This window comes from Phyllostomus discolor, chromosome 13 (genome assembly GCF_004126475.2).
Source record: "Phyllostomus discolor isolate MPI-MPIP mPhyDis1 chromosome 13, mPhyDis1.pri.v3, whole genome shotgun sequence".
NCBI lineage: Eukaryota > Metazoa > Chordata > Mammalia > Chiroptera > Phyllostomidae > Phyllostomus > Phyllostomus discolor.
In genome coordinates, this window is record NC_040915.2 from 34,741,001 (window position 1) to 34,758,065 (window position 17,065).

At 61.1% G+C, this 17,065-nt stretch overlaps 1 protein-coding gene across 1 annotated transcript in view; it reads left to right on the forward strand.

Moving 5' to 3' along the window:
• The first annotated feature begins 488 nt into the window (after positions 1-488).
• Positions 489-17,065, forward strand: part of KCNIP1 (potassium voltage-gated channel interacting protein 1) — a 238,002-nt gene continuing 221,425 nt past the window's right edge. The window contains exon 1 of the mRNA XM_028528009.2: positions 489-952. Coding sequence (XP_028383810.1) covers positions 865-952 — 88 coding nt within the window. The 5' untranslated portion in view covers positions 489-864. The remainder of the gene's footprint in view (positions 953-17,065) is intronic.

The following is a 17,065-nucleotide window of genomic DNA, read 5'->3' on the forward strand; positions in this document are numbered from 1 at the left end:
AGTGCTGGGCATTCCGTGTGCGTTTCCGAGGACTCCTTCCTTCATCAAGAAACGCCCGATCACCCTCCTCTCCAGCCCCGATGAGAGCGCACAGACTCCTGCCCACTGGGACCACGCAGCTGGAGCCAGAGCAGCTGACTCCAGGTCGGAGGGAGCGCCTGGAGCTGGAGGCGGTCAGAAGAGGCGGGAGAAAGCCCCTGCTGTGGGCGGGCGCTGCTCCCTCAGTCCGGCCTCCCTGGGACCCAACCAGGCCCCCCTGGAGGCTGCCTGAAAACTTTCCACTGAGTGCCCAGCAGCAGCTTCCTGCTCTGCGGGGAGTTCCCCCGCATCCCGAGAGAGGCACGGAAAATTGATCCCTTAGATTAACGGGCGAGCAGAGGGCAGGAGAGCAGGCGGGGAAGCTGCAGAGTGGCGGAGTGCTTTGTGTAGCAGTCCCCTCCCTCCTGACCGGAGTATTAATTGCTACATTACCACTGCCACGCAAGAAAGACAGTCAGCAAAGCCTGGGAGCGCGCCAGCTCCTCCCTCCCCACTCTGCTCCGCTTCATTCTCCTCCTCGGTGCCCTCGGCGCACCCCGTGCCAGGCAGCGCTGCCTGAACCCTGGCACCCCGAGGCCCTCCTGTGGGTCGGACCTGAGTAGAGGAGGAAAGGACGGAGGAAGGGAACCGACATCGTGCCGGGCAGGCTCTCTGGATGCAGGAGCCGGACTCACTGCAGAGGCAGCTGCGCTGTTCCGGGAGATTCTGGGGTGCGTCCCTGTCTCGGGGTGCGCCCAGGCAGGCTGCGGGCTCCGGGGGCACGTGCCTCGGAAGCCTTCCCCTCTGGACACGGACAGCAGAGCCCGCCTCCCCTCTGCCACCACCATGAGCGGCTGCTCCAAAAGATGCAAGCTCGGGTTCGTGAAATTTGCCCAGACCATCTTTAAGCTCATCACCGGGACCCTCAGCAAAGGTAGGAAGCCTGGCCTTGACCTTCGTTTTTTTGTCTTGATGTGATCTGGCTGCTCGGGGAGCCTCGGCGTGGCAAGCGTGGCTGTTCCAGTGTGCTCGGGTCTCAGAGGAGGCGGGGAGGAACTGGCGGCTGGGACTTGGGGTTGCTGACACCCTGGGTCCTGGCTCGGAGCAGGCAGGCACCCGGCCAGGGAGCTCAGCTGGCTCTGATTGCCTGGGACTTCGGAAACGGCTTTGGTGGCGTGTGGCCGATGAGTGACAGGCGGGCGGGGAAGAGAACCCTTCCCAGAGCGCTGCGTGCTGCTTAGCCGTGAGTCGAGTTTCAAGAAGTTACCCGTGGAGTGTTGTGTGTTGTTGATGAAAGGGATTAGGTGCGGTGGGCTGTGAGTAACTCTGCGGAGCAGAGACGCTGGAGGGGCCGGCAGGAGGCGGCAGGGGCCGTGGCCCTCCTCCGTGCTCCGTGGGCTCCGGTACTGACGTGCCGGGAGCTCTCTCTCGCCGGCTCCTGGTTCCGAGAGAGTGCTGCGTCTCTGGGGCTGCAGCCCAGCTTCTGCCTCCGGGGATCCCTGTCCCTCCGTGCCTCCTGCCTGTGCTGGTGTCTGTCTCCCCTACTTCTCTAAGAACCAGGCTGGCAGGCAGGTTGCCGGGCTAACTGCCCGGCGGCCCAGAAGGGGTGGCTGTGGACTGAAGCCGGGACTGCGTGCCTGTGACTCGGCCCCAGGGCAGAGGGGAGGCTGCACCTCGGGGGCGGCCGCCGCCCCTGCAGCCCCATCTGCCCCTCTGACCAGGGAGGGCGAGGCGCTCGGAGACACTCTGGCAAACTTTCTGGAGATCATGTTTAACGGGGGCAGCAGCAGCGTGACGTGGCTTCACTAGCTGAAAAAAATGTCTTTAAATATTCATGCCCTGGTTCGGGATGCAAGGCTGGAGCAGCAGGCAGGGGGTCGGGGAAGGAGGGAGGCCCGCAGAGCTTGGGCAGGACTTGAAAGCATAAAGGTGAGCGGGGAGGGCTGGTTGAGTGTGGCCAGCTCCCCAGCTGCCCCACGCACGGGTCTGGCCTGCAGCAGATTGAGAGGCAGATGTGGGTGGTGGTGATGGTGAGGTTTTGCTTATCTCCTGTCTCAGGCCCTTTTGTCATTCCTGTCCTGTCCCAGTGCACTTCTGAAATGGGGCACTCCTCCTCCAGGAAGCCCAGGTGGACTGAATGCCCAAGGCTGAGGGTCAGCTGAGGGTTGGCTGCCGGGAAGAATTATTGGAGGCCCCGAGTGTGCTGGAGCGAGGGGCGGAGGAGAGTTCGGAGGGCTCCGGAGACCTTACAAAGTCCTGCCACTCAGTCCTCGCAGACGAACTGAGGGTCCCCGTCCCATACAGCCGGCACCGTGACCTCAGGATCTCGGGGGTGGGGGTGACACGCAGCACCCTCTGCCAGCCTCTGCTTCCCAGAAATGCGGCAGAAGGAGCTGGGGCCGGAGTTAGGAAACCTGGACTTCAACTCCGGCCCTGCTCCCTGGGCAAGCCCCTGCCTCCCTGTGCCTGCGCTTCCTCGTGTGTAAAACGTGTCCGTACCGCCTGCCTGTCTCACCCCGGCCCTGTCGCTAGTGTCCGGGCCGCTGAGACGGGGCCCCTATACAGAGTGTGCTGCGGTGGCCAGATGTGGGGGAGTAGTCGGGGGCTGAGACGGGCCTGGGTCCAAAGCAAGTGCCCAGGCCGTCCTGCGGCAGGGCCGGGGGCAGACGCCCCTGGGTTCAGCTGAGCACGGTGGGTCCGTGCACCCCGGGCAGTGAGTGCCAGAGCGGGGAGAGAGCACGGGGAGGCGTGATGCCGCAGGAAGGGTGAGTGTGAGAACGTGAGTCAGAGAGAGTGTGTGTGCAAAGGCGTGTGTGCGTGGGTGGGTGTGTGTATGAGGGAGAGAGGACGAGAGATGGAGAGAGGGGATGGATAGACGGCTGTCCGAGTTCACGAGCGTGAAGGTGGTGTCCTCTGCGTGTTTGCCCACAGTCACTGGCTCAGGGTGTGTTCATTACCTACTCTGTCGCGCACTCCTCGCTGGACACACGGGTGAATGAGGCACAAGTCCTCCGTCCAGACACGCGCATTTGGGTGGGGCACAGACAGAGGACACAACACCACCTGGACAGCACACTGCAGGGAGGCGTGGGGGCCGGGGGCCGGCGCAGGGCTGCTGGGGAGGTGGCTTCTAAGCTGAGTGAGCAGGGGGGTGGGGCTGGGTGGGGGAAGGGGTGCTGGGTCCTGCAGAGAAACCAGCCGGTGGGTACAGTGGGACAGTCCCCCGTCTCCTCGCAGAACCCCAGAGGCTGAAGGCCACATGGCTTGGACTGTGCTTCATGGGAACCCGAGCTGGGGACCTGGCCTGTCTCTGACCGGCAGCAGGCCGGAGTTGTCTGTAGCCGAGGCTCGGGGCGCTGGCCACGGCCGGTGGCAGGACGGGACCCCGTGCCCCCGCCCCACAGAGGGCACCCGGTGTTCACACGGCCCTGGCTCTGCGCCAGGCGTGCGCTGGCAGCTGGTGTGCTGCCCAGCCCAGGTGTTTGCACAATACTGGCTAAATGAATGGCTGTGGGAGCCGGGCCAGGCCCGGAGCAGGGAGCGGAAAAGATCTTTCTAATGTATAGAGCAGCCCTGGGTGGGTTTAGATTAGGCGCTTTGTGGACATATTACATTTGCTTAATGACGTCTGGTTTTAATTGTTTTCACTTACTCATTATTCATGGCACCGACTGAGTCCTCCTTTTGCAGTAATCCAACCCTTGGAAAGATTTTTTTTGTCCCTTTCGGGATTGAGTAACGTAAAGATTCTGTAGGACCAGGTACCTCCTGCTGGCCCTAGGGACAACGTAGTGTTTCTTACCTGCCTAGGGAACCCCTGGGGAGCAGGGCGAGCCAGCACTGCCCCCCCCAGCCCTGCCTGTCCCTGGACCTCGGCTGCCCCCCTCGAAGCCGGCCATCCCCTTTGCTGTGGGTCTAAGCCGCTCTGTGGCCTGGAATGCTCATTGGCGCCCTTTTCAGAGGTGAACTGATCAGGTTCTTCTGCTCACGAGTCCCCTTGACCTTGAGCTTTTCCTCCGTAGCCCCGACCACCGCACGGGACCCACGTTCCTCTAGGAACACGTTTGCCCGCGGCTGTGGACTTGGGCTCTGCGTCGGTGGGGACGCCATGCGGCGTTACGCACCACTGTCACCTGCGCTCCTCGCCCGGCGCCCAGCCCAGAGCAGGCGCTTTGTGGTCGTGTTAAGTGAGCGGAGCAGACACCCGCCGGGGCCCACGACGGGGTTGAAGTCGCAGCTTCGCAGGGCGCACCGTGCAGGCCCCCGCCTGGGCTGTGCAGCCCACGTGCTCCGAACTCTGTCCGTACGCAGCCGGAGCGTGAGCCTCCACGTGGGCGACTCGTGCAGAGCTGTGCCTGAGTGTCCTCCGGCCTCGGGAAGGCACTTACGTTGTCCTGACTCGTGGGTGGGTGGAGCTCTGGCACTCCACTCCGGCCCCTCCACTTCGATTTGCTTTACATACTGGGTTTCTCTACATCGAAAGAGAGAAAGCTCCTCTTGCTTTAAAAAAAATGGCCGCAAACCTGTAAGGCAGTGGGAAAGGCAGTCGGTGCCAGGCTGGGACATCCCGGGTCCTTGGCACAGTGGCGGGGACGCCTGGTGCTGGCCCGCACTGCTCTGGCCTCGGCTCCCTAAACTATCGGGCGGAACCCGTGTGCCCGCCTTGCTGCACTAATGCGAGCGTGTGCATTCGGCTCCCTGCGCAACTCCTGCCCGGGAGACGTTCCCTGGAGCTGCGGGAGCTGCTCCTCTCAGGGCTGTGAGCGCCTCCGGCCCAGGCTCCTCACTTGCTGCTGGTTTCTCCAGTGCTGGGCGCAGATTCAGGGAGGTGTCTCTAGTGTCTAGAACATTCCCTGCTTCCCCTCTCCTGCACTTGCTTTGCTAAGGCCCCTCCCCGCGCAGAGATGGCTTGGAAGCCTCTCCCACACCTGATTCCTCATTCGGAGTTCGGGGCATGGTTCCCCGAGACGGGCCTGCCCAGCTCTCTAACTCAGCAGAAGCCCAGCTCCTGACTTAGGGGCCCAGTTAAACTAGGGGTCTGGGGGGCCCGCCTCTCCCTGTGCGCCCAGCTGCCCCACACCTCACGGAGCCCCCGGGGCTGCTGGGGCACAGCCTCCTTCTAGCCAGGGAGGTTTCAGCCCATTTCCTTCCGTACTTGGGGAACCCATCTGTCACCCCAGGCTGAGACGGGGCAGCCAGAGCAAGCAGGAGAATGGAATCCCATCCAGGAGAGCTTGCAGCATGGTCCCGGCCACCCACGTGGCTGCAGGGTGGGCAGGCGGCGTGGGGGCTGACCTTGTGAGATTTATGTCCGGACGAGGCCCTGGAGCCCCGACACCCACCGCCCTCCCAGGCCCAGGCTGTTTCTCTCTGTGTGCGGCAGGACCTCAGCTCCAGGCCATCAGGGACATGCCGTTCCTCTTGCCTCCTCCTCAGCTGCCCTTCAGGGTCCTCAAAAAACTGCCTTTGAACCTGGGGATGGGTCATTCCTTAAGGCAGGCTGGGCTCGAGTCCCAGCTCTTTCTGGCATCTACCCGCTGTGGGAGCTTGGGGGAGTCATGCACCCTCCCCAAGTCAAGGCCCCTCGCTTTCACTTGGAGACGATAATATTATCACCTGCACCAGGTTGTTTTTCATTTAGTGAGGGGAATGCCCGTAATAGGCTGGCGGCTCTCAGGGTGACCCTGCACCTGCAAGTTGCGGAGGGCGAGGCCCTCCTTAAGCGTGGTACCCCAGGTGCCGCTGTCCTCCCGCCTCCGCTCTGACCCTGACAGCAGGGCCCGTTATCGCCATGGTCACAGATAAGGAGGCTGAACTGTAGTTAAGCCAGGTGGCCCCGCTGGTGGAGCTGGAATTAGGACCAAGGCCCTGCGGTGGCCCAGACCAGGCGCGCACCTCTTGCCTCCACGGGGCTGGAGAAGGGAGCCCTGCGGGCGTGCCCGCCACCTCGGCCCCAGCAGAGACCGCCCCAGCTTCCCTCTGACCTTGTAGGCGAGTTCGTCAAGAGCTGTTGCGTCAGCCTCACAGTGCTGCTCGGACGTCCTGGTGACGTCAGGACCACAAGGGAGCGGCTAGCTGTTCCCAATTACAAGTAGCTGGCTGTGGGCCCCTCTGGCGGGTGGGAGGGTGCCGTGGTCTGTGATACCAAGGCACAGGGTGGTGTGGATCGAGTCAGGGGTGGATGAGCCTTCAGAGGACCCGGCCACGTCCGTGTGACCCTCAGCACTCCCAGGGCAGCAGGAACTTCCAGGCCACAGAACCTTCCCTGGGCCCCCGTCTCACCAGGTCCCGCGTCCTGAGAGCCGTGGGTTCCCGCGTGCGGGTGCGGTGGAGCCGGGCAGCCGCGGAGGGCAGCACGATGCCGGGACCGATGCCGGGACCAAAGGCACAGCTCTGCGCCCAGACGGCCCTCGGCCCAGGCCTGCCACGTGCTGACGGGTGACGGGACAGCCCTGGACAAGCCACTTCCCACCCGTGTCTCTGTCCTCCCGTGGAAAATGGGCCCGTCACTCCCACCACGCGGGGCCTCGGGGAGCCTGAGACGGTGCCTGTGACACTCGCAGTTCCCAGCACGTAGCAGCCGCCCCATGCAAACCGAGTTCCCACTCTTCTCCCCTCCTCCTACCGTTGAACTTGGACTTGTCGCCAGGAGGAAGGAGGCAGAGAAGGAGGCAGAGCTGAGATGGAAATGGGCTCTGGGTCAAGACTTCTCCCAGCCCTTCTGTGCCTCCAGAGCGGCCCCCACCCTCAGCCACTCTTGATCACAGGTTCTGGAATCTGGCCTCGCCGGCCGCTGAGATGGCCCTTCTTATTTATTCGGGGTTCACGTGTTTCCCCACCACCCCCCAACCCCAGGGCACATGGGCTCTGCATAAGCGTGCTCAGTGTGGGGCTGGTGTCCAGCCTCCCGCGCCTGAGGGAGGTTGAATAAATGACGACGGGCCCTTCCGCCACTCAGTGCCTTCCGCCGCATGCCTGGAGTCCCCCTGTGAGGCCTGCTCTCGGCTGGACTGGTTCGGGAGCTCCCACGCCCCACTTCCCTGGCCTGAATTTCTGCACTGGGTTTGATAGAAGCGACTGGCCAGAATGACCTTGCTGAGATTGGGAGGTCAGTGCAAGCCAGACCGAGGGCCTGGTTCCCCCTCTCCGTCCAGTTCCCACATGCTCTGTCGGCCTGTCCCCTCGGCAGCTGGCCCGTCCCCTGCAGCTGGTCGGTGTCCATCTGCACCCCAGCCAGAAGAGCAGGAGGGAGGACCCACAGAGCTGGGGAGGGTCTTTTATGGAGAGGAAGCCGAGAAGGGGAGATCCCATGGGCTTCCCGGGTCAGCAGGGGAAGGCAGGACTTCCAGAGAAGATGCAAGGGGAGGCGCCCACCACTGCTGGGCCCGCCCCCCACTCCTTGCAGGGCCCCGGCCTGGAGGTGGGAGGAAGCCTCCTTTCCCCTGGGGGAAGGCGGAAGGGCCATGAACACAGAGCCAGCCCCGGTCCTCCCCGTCGAAGCCATTATATTTCCCTTCCATGTTCTTCGAGCCACGAAAGCAGCAGCTTTGGAACCAGGCCTGGGTTCGAATCCAAATCCTCGTGGTTGCTCACTGTGCAAGCAGCTGCCCTTCTCTCAATGTCTTCATCTCTGCAATGAGCGAGGTGCCGGTTGCAAAGTCCCTTTCAGCTTTGCAGTTACGAGTTCTGGTGACAATCATGGTGACACCGCCCATGGCACCTGCTCACTGCTCTGGTCATTCCTCACGTGCCATTTACTTAATGGGCACAAGGACGCTGGGAGGTAGAAAGCTCCGGTCAGCCCCCCGACAGGTGGGAAGACACCTGAGCTTCAGACAGGGAAGGGCCTGGCTCCGAGTCACACAGCCGGCCCGGGATAGGACCAGACCTGGAGGCCGGGCTGCCGGTTCCAGGTGCCAGCTTTCCCCTCCACATCACACCGGCTCCCTTTCTGAAACTCAGATGCAGGACAGCAAGCAGTGAAGACAAAACCGATTCCTTCCCAGTTTGGCAAAGAGACAACATGCCAACTTCAGACATCAGGGTTCCCAGGCCGCTGTGCTGACTGAAGTGGCACCAGTCGGGAGAACTCCCCTGAGACCTGAGCCCCCCAGTCGACACCCCCAACCGTCACCCATGGGGTCACCCTCACAGTCACGAGACGCACCACGTGGGAGGACTGGCCTGACAGCCAGCGCTACAAGGAGCGGAGACGGGAAACCTCCCCCCCGCAAGCGTTCCCATGATAATTCCAACCTGGCCGATGTTCGCTTCTCGCTAGAACTGGGCAGGAGTCAGGGAGGAAGATGCGAACCTGAGGCTGAGTCTGAGAGGCATGAGTTAGCCCACCCCAGTTTCCCATCTATAATCTTCTTTTTTTTTAAAGATTTTATTTATTTATTTTTAGAGAGGGAAGGGAGGGAGAGAGAGAGAGAGAGAGAAACACCAATGTGCAGTTGCTGGGGGTCATGGCCTGCAACCCAGGCATGTACCCTGACTGGGAATCAAACCTGCGATGCTTTGGTTTGCAGCCCGAGCTCAATCCACTGAGCTACGCCAGCCAGGGCTGTAACCTTCTGATTGACCCGGGGCCGGCTTGGGTGGCATTTTCCAAACCATCTGCGTTTGACCGGCAGAGCCCAGCCTCGGCCTGCGGCTCGCCCTCTGCAGACGTCAGCTGGGAACCTGCCGTCCCTGGAGCTGGGACGTTCCCAGGCTACGAGGCACGCTCCCTGCGTCCCTCCCGGTGCCCATGAACCCTGCCCCTGCCGGCAGCCCAGAAACAGTGGCCTGCTGCCTGACAGCGAGCGGGCACCGCGGGAGGGGCAGGAACTGTCGGTGCTCATTGGTTCCCTGGGGCTCTCCCGGGGCCCCTCTGTTCAGTGCAGCCAGAGCCCTGGGTGTTAGTTATTACTGTTGTTATCCCGCCCTGGAGCTGGGGGAGGTCAAACAACCGGCCCAAGGCCCCAGAGCTGAGGATCACTGTCATGGCCAAACCCCTCAGCACCCTCACCCCCCCGTCATGGACTGAGTTCTGCTCCCCCCACCCCACACTCACACGCTGAAGCCCTCACCCTGGTACTGGGTATTTGTGCATTAGAACTCAAAACAGGATACTTAAGGGAAAGGGAGGTCGTAAGGGCGAGGCACTGGCCCCACGGGACTGGTGTCCTTACAAGAAGAGGAAAGGACACCCGGAGACCACGCACACACACACACACACACACACACACAGGAAAGGCCGCGTGAGGACACAGCAGGGAGAACACAGCGGCCACCATCCACAAGCTGACAGGGGCCGACCCGACACCAGCTCTGCCAGCACCTTCACCTTGGACTTCCAGCCTTGGGAAACGCGACCAGATACATTTCTGTTGTCTGAGTCGCCCAGCCTGGGGTGTTTTGTTACAACGGCCCCGGGAAGGTAATACACCCCAGCTCCCAGCAGACCACCGGAACGCACACACAGACTCCCCCTCGGGGGTGTTCGCCGCGGAAGCACGCCACAGCGGGCAGAACTGGACACGATCTTGAACCCTCCAAACACAGTGGGTGGGATGGACTTCGGTCCGTCTGCCTGGTGGGACGGCACTAACCCTGTGCGAAAGGCCTCCGGGGACCGCTCAGAGGAGCAGGCAGCAGGGCCGCCGCCGACAGGACAGTCGGGGGGACGCAGGGAGCGGAAGTGCTGGTGCAGCGAGGCTCCAGCCTGTGAGCGCCTGTGTGCGCGTGGAAAAAGCAAAATGGAAAAGAAAGAAACTGAAGTATTCGCCTGGGTCTTGGTCGAGGTTAAGGGCCATTGTTCAAAGTTCCCGATTCTCACCTGTACTGTCAGCACGGACCACAATAAGCACGTACGTTTAATCAGACTGTAAAGATACCGGAACCGACACACAGCCTCAGTGGTGTTAATTCTCCTCCACGCCTTCAGTACACGCGGTGCTCCCACTGTCGCTGTGTCGCTGCCTGTCCCCTCCGTGTCAGCGCACACCCACCCAGACCGCCCCGCCCGGCCCACACCCACGGCCTCAGCTCACCTCCCGCCCCGGTGCCCTAGGCACGTTACCTACCTTCTAGGTCTCAGTTTGTCATCCACACGGTGAGGACGATGGAAATCATCATGTATGTCTCCCCCGCAGCTCTCTGCAGGGGGGAACGGACGTGTGTGAAGGGCGTGGCGGAGGGTCTGGTGCACCTGAGATCGTTGGGATCTGTCCGTGTAGTGAGCATTAAATAGAAAAGCCCAGTTCTTAGCCACGAAGGTGTTTATAATACTCTCCGACCCCCACTAAGCTGCTCAACCCTGGGTGACTCACAGGGGTGTCCCCCGCTCGGCCCTCGGACCACATGCCGCCCAGGAGGGCTGTGAACGTGGCCCAACACAGAATCGTAAATTTACTTCAAACATTATGAGATCTTTCTGGGATGACGTGTCACAGCGTATTGAATGTGTGGCCCGAGGCAACTCTTCTTCTTCCAGTGGGCACAGAGACGCCAAAAAGTTGGGCACCCCCGGAGAAAGAGAGGGACCTTCTGCTTGTGGAGCAGCAAGAGTGCAGGGCCAGGTCCCACCGGTGTCCGTGTCCCCGGGTCCTGGCCCAGAACCTGGCCCAGAGCCTGGCCCAGAGCAGGCCACCCAGAAACGCCCAAAACCCAAAGCGAGACACTCGAAGGGTTCCGTTTGCTCTTTAAAGAAAGTGCTCATCAGCCCTGGCTGGCATAGCTCAGTGGATTGAGCGCGGGCTGAGAACCAAAGTGTCTCAGGTTTGATTCCCAGTCAGGGCACATGCCTGGGCTGCAGGCCATGACCCCCAGCAACCGCACATTGATGTTTCTCTCTCTCTCTCTATCTCCCTCCCTTCCCTCTCTAAAAATAAATAAATAAAATAAAAAAGAAAGTGCTCATCAGACACGAGCCCGTAGTTTTGCTGATGCAGCCACTCCGTTCCCACAGGCTTCCTGGGGCTGAGGCGTCCGCTTGATAAATTAGTTCTGGGTACGGGCCTCCTGCAGCTGGTGTTGAAATGCAATTTAATTTCCAATTAAGCCTGATCTCTGGGCCGAGGGACCTGCCGGCCCCGCACCGGAGGCTCATTCCGAGCAGACCTATCGTCGCCAGTGACGGACGGCCCGCCTGCAAAGCGTGAGCTCAAGGAAGCCGGGCCTCGGACCCCAGGGAGGTTCCACCAGGTAGGGGCATGCCCCGCGGCCAGGGACCGCTTTTCCTCCGGAGCCAAGCTTGTACGAGTCGGTTCAAGAAAGTTAAAAACCAAGTGCATCCGTCTGCCTGTGGCGGGGCTTTCTAAGAAGGAATCCAGCTAGAGATGGATGGAGAGGGCGAGATGCCAGACAGCCAGCCAGTGTGCTCCCTCCCGAGCAAGAGAGTCAGGGAGTTGCCAGTGAGAGGGAGGGGCGGGTGGGCGGGAGTTCTCCGAGCTCCGGCAGAGAAGGGTCTGTCTGATCAGGGGGCGGAGACACGTTTGCTCAGAAACAAAAGAGACGTGCGGAGTGTCTGCTACGCCCCAGACGCTGCACCTCGGGCCCCACATTCCCTTACAGCGAGTGTCCAGCCATCTCAGGAGCCCTGTACTGCAAACGACGTTGCACCCATTTCCCAGCTGAGGAAACTGAGACTCGGAGAGCTGACATAAACACCGACAAGCCGGACTCCAACTCGTGGCTTTTCTGAGCTTTCGTCTCCGCAGGTCCCCTGTCCAGAGAAAAGACACGCGCAGAGTTTAGGGCCAGAAGAATACGGTCACACGAAGCGGAAACTTCCCTCCCCCCAAATGTGAGTAACAGGAGAGAAAGCCTTGAAACGTGTCCTGAGAGTGGCGATAAGTGATGGCCGGGTCGGCCTGGGGCAGTTGACCTGAGAAAGGGACCAGCCACGGCCGCCCTGTCAGACTCGCTCCCGCCTTCCCTGCAGGAGTACGCCCGAGACCTGGGCAGGACGGTCCCGGTGGCTGAGAGTCCCCCTGGGGCTCGGGGGCTCCTCAGAGAGCCCCAGCTGCCCCCGGCCAGCGGGGCTCTGGCTCGTGGCCCAGGGAATTGCCATTCCAGGGGTCGGAAGGAACCAGCAGAGCGTATGAAACAGCGTTTGGAGATACGTGTGCGTTGGTGTCTAGGAATAGGACTTGTGGGCAGCGGAGCCGCAGGAAAGTCACTTAGGGACCACGACGGCGTCTCGAGGCCCAGCTCTGATTAACGGCAGTGAAAGGCTCCAAAGCTACATGTAAATGGACATCACCCACTCCCCGACAAATGCCGGCGCGGACTGTTACACCGGCGGTTTGGGACCGTTCGGGAACAACAGCGGGGGTGTGACCGAGGTGGGCGGGGTCCCTGAGAAAAGTCGCATCAGACCCGCCTCTCTTCTGAATAGAGGGACCAGTCAGGGGGGCGCTGTGGCCATGGCTGGCCTGGGCCCCTGCAGGCATTTGGTCAGTTGGTTGCCGGGGGCTGAGGGAGCGTGGGGTCGGGCTCGTTGCAGCTGACTCGTGGCCCTGTCTGGGCAGTGGCCACATCAGAGTCTACAGGGCTTTCTCGGACACGTCTGTTCGGGTCCCACCTACGTCTGCTGACTCTTCAGAGGCGTGGCTCCAGGGAGCTCCTCCCCCTCCAGCCCCCAGAGCCTGGGCTCCCTGGGGAGGTCTGAGGAGGCTTTCACCAGGCTCCCCGCACCACCCTCGCCCTGCTGGGCAGTCTGCCTGTCGGATGGGGGGGCAGAGACAAGGGGCAGGAAGGGCCGGGGTTAGAGAGAGTAGCGTCGGAAGCTATGGTCTCCGGGTAGGGGTCCCCACTCTGCCCTCGACTGGTGTCTGCCTGCTGCAAGTTAAGCCCCTCCCCTTCGCCTCTTGCCTCACCTTTGTAAGCGGGGATAGTAACAGCAACCAAAAGGGTATTGTGCTGCTCATGGAAAAGCTTAACCCAGATTCCGGCCTATCGGCGCTGAACAAATGTTAGCCCTTATTACTATCAGCGATGACAGATGATTGTACAGGGAGCGATTCGCTACACATGCCCTGAAATGGAAGTGGCCACCTCCGGCGGGGCGGGGGGGGGGCGGGGGGGACCGTGAGTCATTCATCCGCAGAGAGGCTGATACAGAGTGTCACTACAGGGGAATGTGGGAGGGAGGGTTCGAACTGCCAGATTAGATCTTTAAAGAACTCCTGACCCGTGAGAATGTTAGTTTGTGTCTGAGTGTCAGGAGTCAAAGGGGAGTGGAGCAGCAGGGGCTCCGGAACCCATGGAGGAGGAGGACTCGGCACTCCTGTCCCTTGGTGGGGGGGCAGGGAGAGAGGACCCGCCTTACCCCCGCCTGCGCTTAGCGAGCCCGTGTGTGTCGGTTTTCTTTGATGTGTGTCAGGAGCCGGGGAGCTCGGCGTGTGGTGATGGACACTTCGGGAGATTCCAGTGTCTCTGAGTCAAACCCTTCACTCGCACGCCGGGCGACGAACCGCCCACTTCACCCGACGTTCGGGTGGGAGTGGCTCACTCCGTACCTGTGTGCACATCCCTCCCCTCCTCCCGAGCTGTCAGGGGCTGGCTGGCGAGCGTGGGCCTTATCCGGGGGTGGGGGGCGGGGTGGGGCAGCAGCGAGGGCTGTGCAAACCCAGCAGGAAGCTGCGTTCCGGATTGGAGTGGACGGACGGAGGCCCGGGAAGGCGCCTGGGGGCTGGAAGATAACCCTTGTAGCCTCCGTCCGTGGGGGAGAGAACCAGGAGCCGGGAGGTGCTGGGAAACGGAAGCTCTCCTCCTGCTGCACCGCCCCCCCCCCACCGTGGGAATGTGACGGCACCCTGTGAGGTCTTGAGGGGCCGCAGGGCATGGGTGGGGGGAACAGAGAGACCTGTCTCCGGACACACCGAGCCAGCAGTTCTGAGACCTCCTGGCCTCAGAGTCCTGTCACAGTCTTAGAGTGCATGAACTCCGAGGAGGTTCGGTTTATGTGGGGGGTAGCTCCTGACATTGATTATTTTAGACATGAAGAGGACAGCTTAATGTGAATGCATTTACGTTAAAATAGCAAGCTCCTTCCGTGTTAACAAAATAACCTATTTTTATGAGAAACAATGATACTTTCCAAAAAAAAACTGCATTGAGAAAAGTGGTGTCGCCTTCCATTCTGACACGTCCCCACGTCCGGCTCACCAGAGGCAGCCGGGGCCTCACACCTGCTTCTGCGCTCAGCCCGTGGAGGGGCCGCACGTCCCCGGAGGTGTGAGCCGTGCTGCGTAGGTGAGCGAGAGGAGGTGAGTGACAACACCAGGGAGCATCTCAGCGTCATTAGGAAAAGGCTTTGACCTTGCAGGCACCCTCCCCTCAGAGAACTGCCAGGCTGGACTGTAGTGATGTCTGTTTGTCTTTCTGACCTGGTGTTGCTCTTTCTCCGGTCCCTCCATGGGAAAGGACCGCGGCTGGCGAGGTACGGGACAGCCTCACCTCGTTCAAACAGTATCTTTGCAAATATTTTGTGTCGCTCAAACGCCGCCCAAATGCAAGACGAATCCAGAGGACACTGGATATCCTTGCTCACTGACCCGTGCTGCCAGTTAGCCACGGAACGAATGTGGTACACTTCCACGCGCCCGAGCAGTTGTGAAATCAGGAGAAATCTCGGATAAATTGTTGATTTGGAGAGAGGAGAGCCTCATTTCGATGAGTCACGGGAATTGAGATGCCGGGGCTAGTTCCTGTCGCCTCTGCTGAGTTCGCATAGAGTGGGTTCTTCGCGGTGAGGAGGGAAGACCTTGGTGATGGTGGGGAGGGGTCTGGTGGGGAGAGTGGCAAGAAGATGGACAGCTCCTTGGAGGCAGGCAGTGCCCTGGGCCTCCCTGCCCATCCCCTTGCCTCTGACCTCCACCGGCGGGGGGGGTCTCGGTTCCCAAAGAGGCACGTGGGAGCGAGAGCCAGGGGCGCCTCCCCAGCCAGGTGTGAGGCACTGGCCCAGGAGAGGAAGAGTAGCACGGTGACACGGCAGCCATCAGCGGGGTGATTTACTGAGAACTGACGAGCACTCGCGGCTCCCGGGCGGCCATTCTTCCCCAGAACATCTTTCCTCGGCGTGTATAACTCCATCACACGTCAGTGCCCCTTTATCTCCCGCTCGTCCCGCTGCTCCCGGAGTTCGTGAGTGGCAGGCAGACGTGGACAGGAGCCGGGCGTTTGCCTCGAGCAAATGAAGGTCATGGTCCCTACAGCAAGAGACCTCAGGGTCTGGGCTTCCCCAGGCGCTACACTTTCTAAAGGGACATGCCCCTTCCCCCTGCAGGGGCTGGTGGGCGTTCTGAGTTTCTGTGTGTTTCAGCCCCAAATAAACACGGTGCACGGAACCCCTGTGCATGGAACCCCTGTGCAAAGGAGCCCTGTAAGGGAGACTCGGGGTGGGGGCTTTCTTTTTCTTTGTCATTTGTTACAGTTAAACGTAAGACTTTGGGATAATTGCAGAGTCACGGGCGGCGGCTGTAAGGAAAGGTACCTATGTACCTTTCACCTCATTTCCCCAGTGGCAGCTTCCCGCGGGAAGGTAATATGACTGGGGCTCCCTTAGAAGAGTGGGAGGACCAGCCTGGGAAGGGAGGGCCTCTGGGGGGCAGCAGGCCGCCTCCCCTCGCCTCCCCTAGCCTCCCCGAAGAGGGAATGCTAGGCAAGAGCCTGGAGGGCGTGGAGGTGCGTCAGACTCGGACTGGACGTGACTGGCATTGGTGCAGATCCGGGATGCCCCCGCCTCCCTGCCCGAGGGCGCCGCTGGGCTCCTGGGTTGTCCCTTACCTGGCCCCAGGGGTGGGGGGGGTTGCGTCCCTGAGCCCACCAGCTGAGTCGGATCGAGCACGGCATTTGAGAGGCCAGGACCTGATTCCCAGGGTCTCCCCAGCTGGACAGCTGCCCTTGCTACACGGCCACTGACCGCTCAGAGCCATGGTTTTTCAAAATATCTTCAATAAAGCCCTGGCTGGCGTAGCTCAGTGGATTGAGTGCGGGCTGCAAACCAAAGTGTCGCAGGTTCGATTCCTAGTCAGGGTACATGCCTGGGTTGCAGGCTATGACCCCCAGCAACCACACATTGATGTCTCTCTCTCTCTTTCTCCCTCCCTTCCCTCTCTGAAAATAAATAAATAAAATCTTTTTAAAAATGCATGTATAACTTTAAAAAAATATCTTCAACAGCACCTACCGTGTGTCTGTCAGCCACTATTCTAGAAACATTATGTAACAGCCCATTTAGTACCAGCAGCCCCAAAAGGGAGATATTATTAGTTCCCGTTTTGCAGAAGAGGAAGTTGAGGCACACAGAGGCTGAGTTATTTGCCTGAAGTCGCCCAGCCCGCGAATGGCCGGTCTGGGAGTCCGGACTCGGACGCCCACACCGCAAGCCCCCACACACCCAGGGGCCTGCGTGTCTCCCCGGTGACGCCCTCAGCATCTCACTGAATTCTTACAGGGCACGCCACGCAGCACGGTGCCAGGCATGCAAGAGACAAGCACCTAAACTGCTAGTCCATGCTGTTGTTGGTATCACTTCTTCTGGAAGCTTCTGAGTGTTCGTTACTTACTGTTATGAACAATAGCCTCCTTCCGGGGCACCTACTTCGTGCCAGACCCTCACCCAGCCCTCTCAGTGGCCCAGAGGGAGGCGTCTCTCTCTCACACAGATGGAGCCACCGAGAGTCGGGGCGGGGGGGGCTGCGGTCTGGCAGAGGCAGGGCGGGACTCGCACCCGGGGCCGCGTCCAGAAGACACAGCTTCAGGAGGCAGCCTTGCACTCAACGCAGGGCTGGCCTGCCCAGCGGCTGTTCGCCGAGCCCAAAGCCTGGTGCCAGGACACTGGTGCGCCACACCAGGGGTTCCCGTGCACGAGCACACGTCAGAAGCCCCCACCCACACCCCGCACCCTCAGGGTGTTTGACTAGGTGGTGCCCGGGGGCCCAAGAACGTGCATTCCTCCCAGGTCCCCACAGAATGCTGGCACTGCCGGTCCAGGGGCTGCACTTTGGGGACTCCCGTCCCAGGAAAGCCACCAGGAGCAGTGACAGTGGGGGTC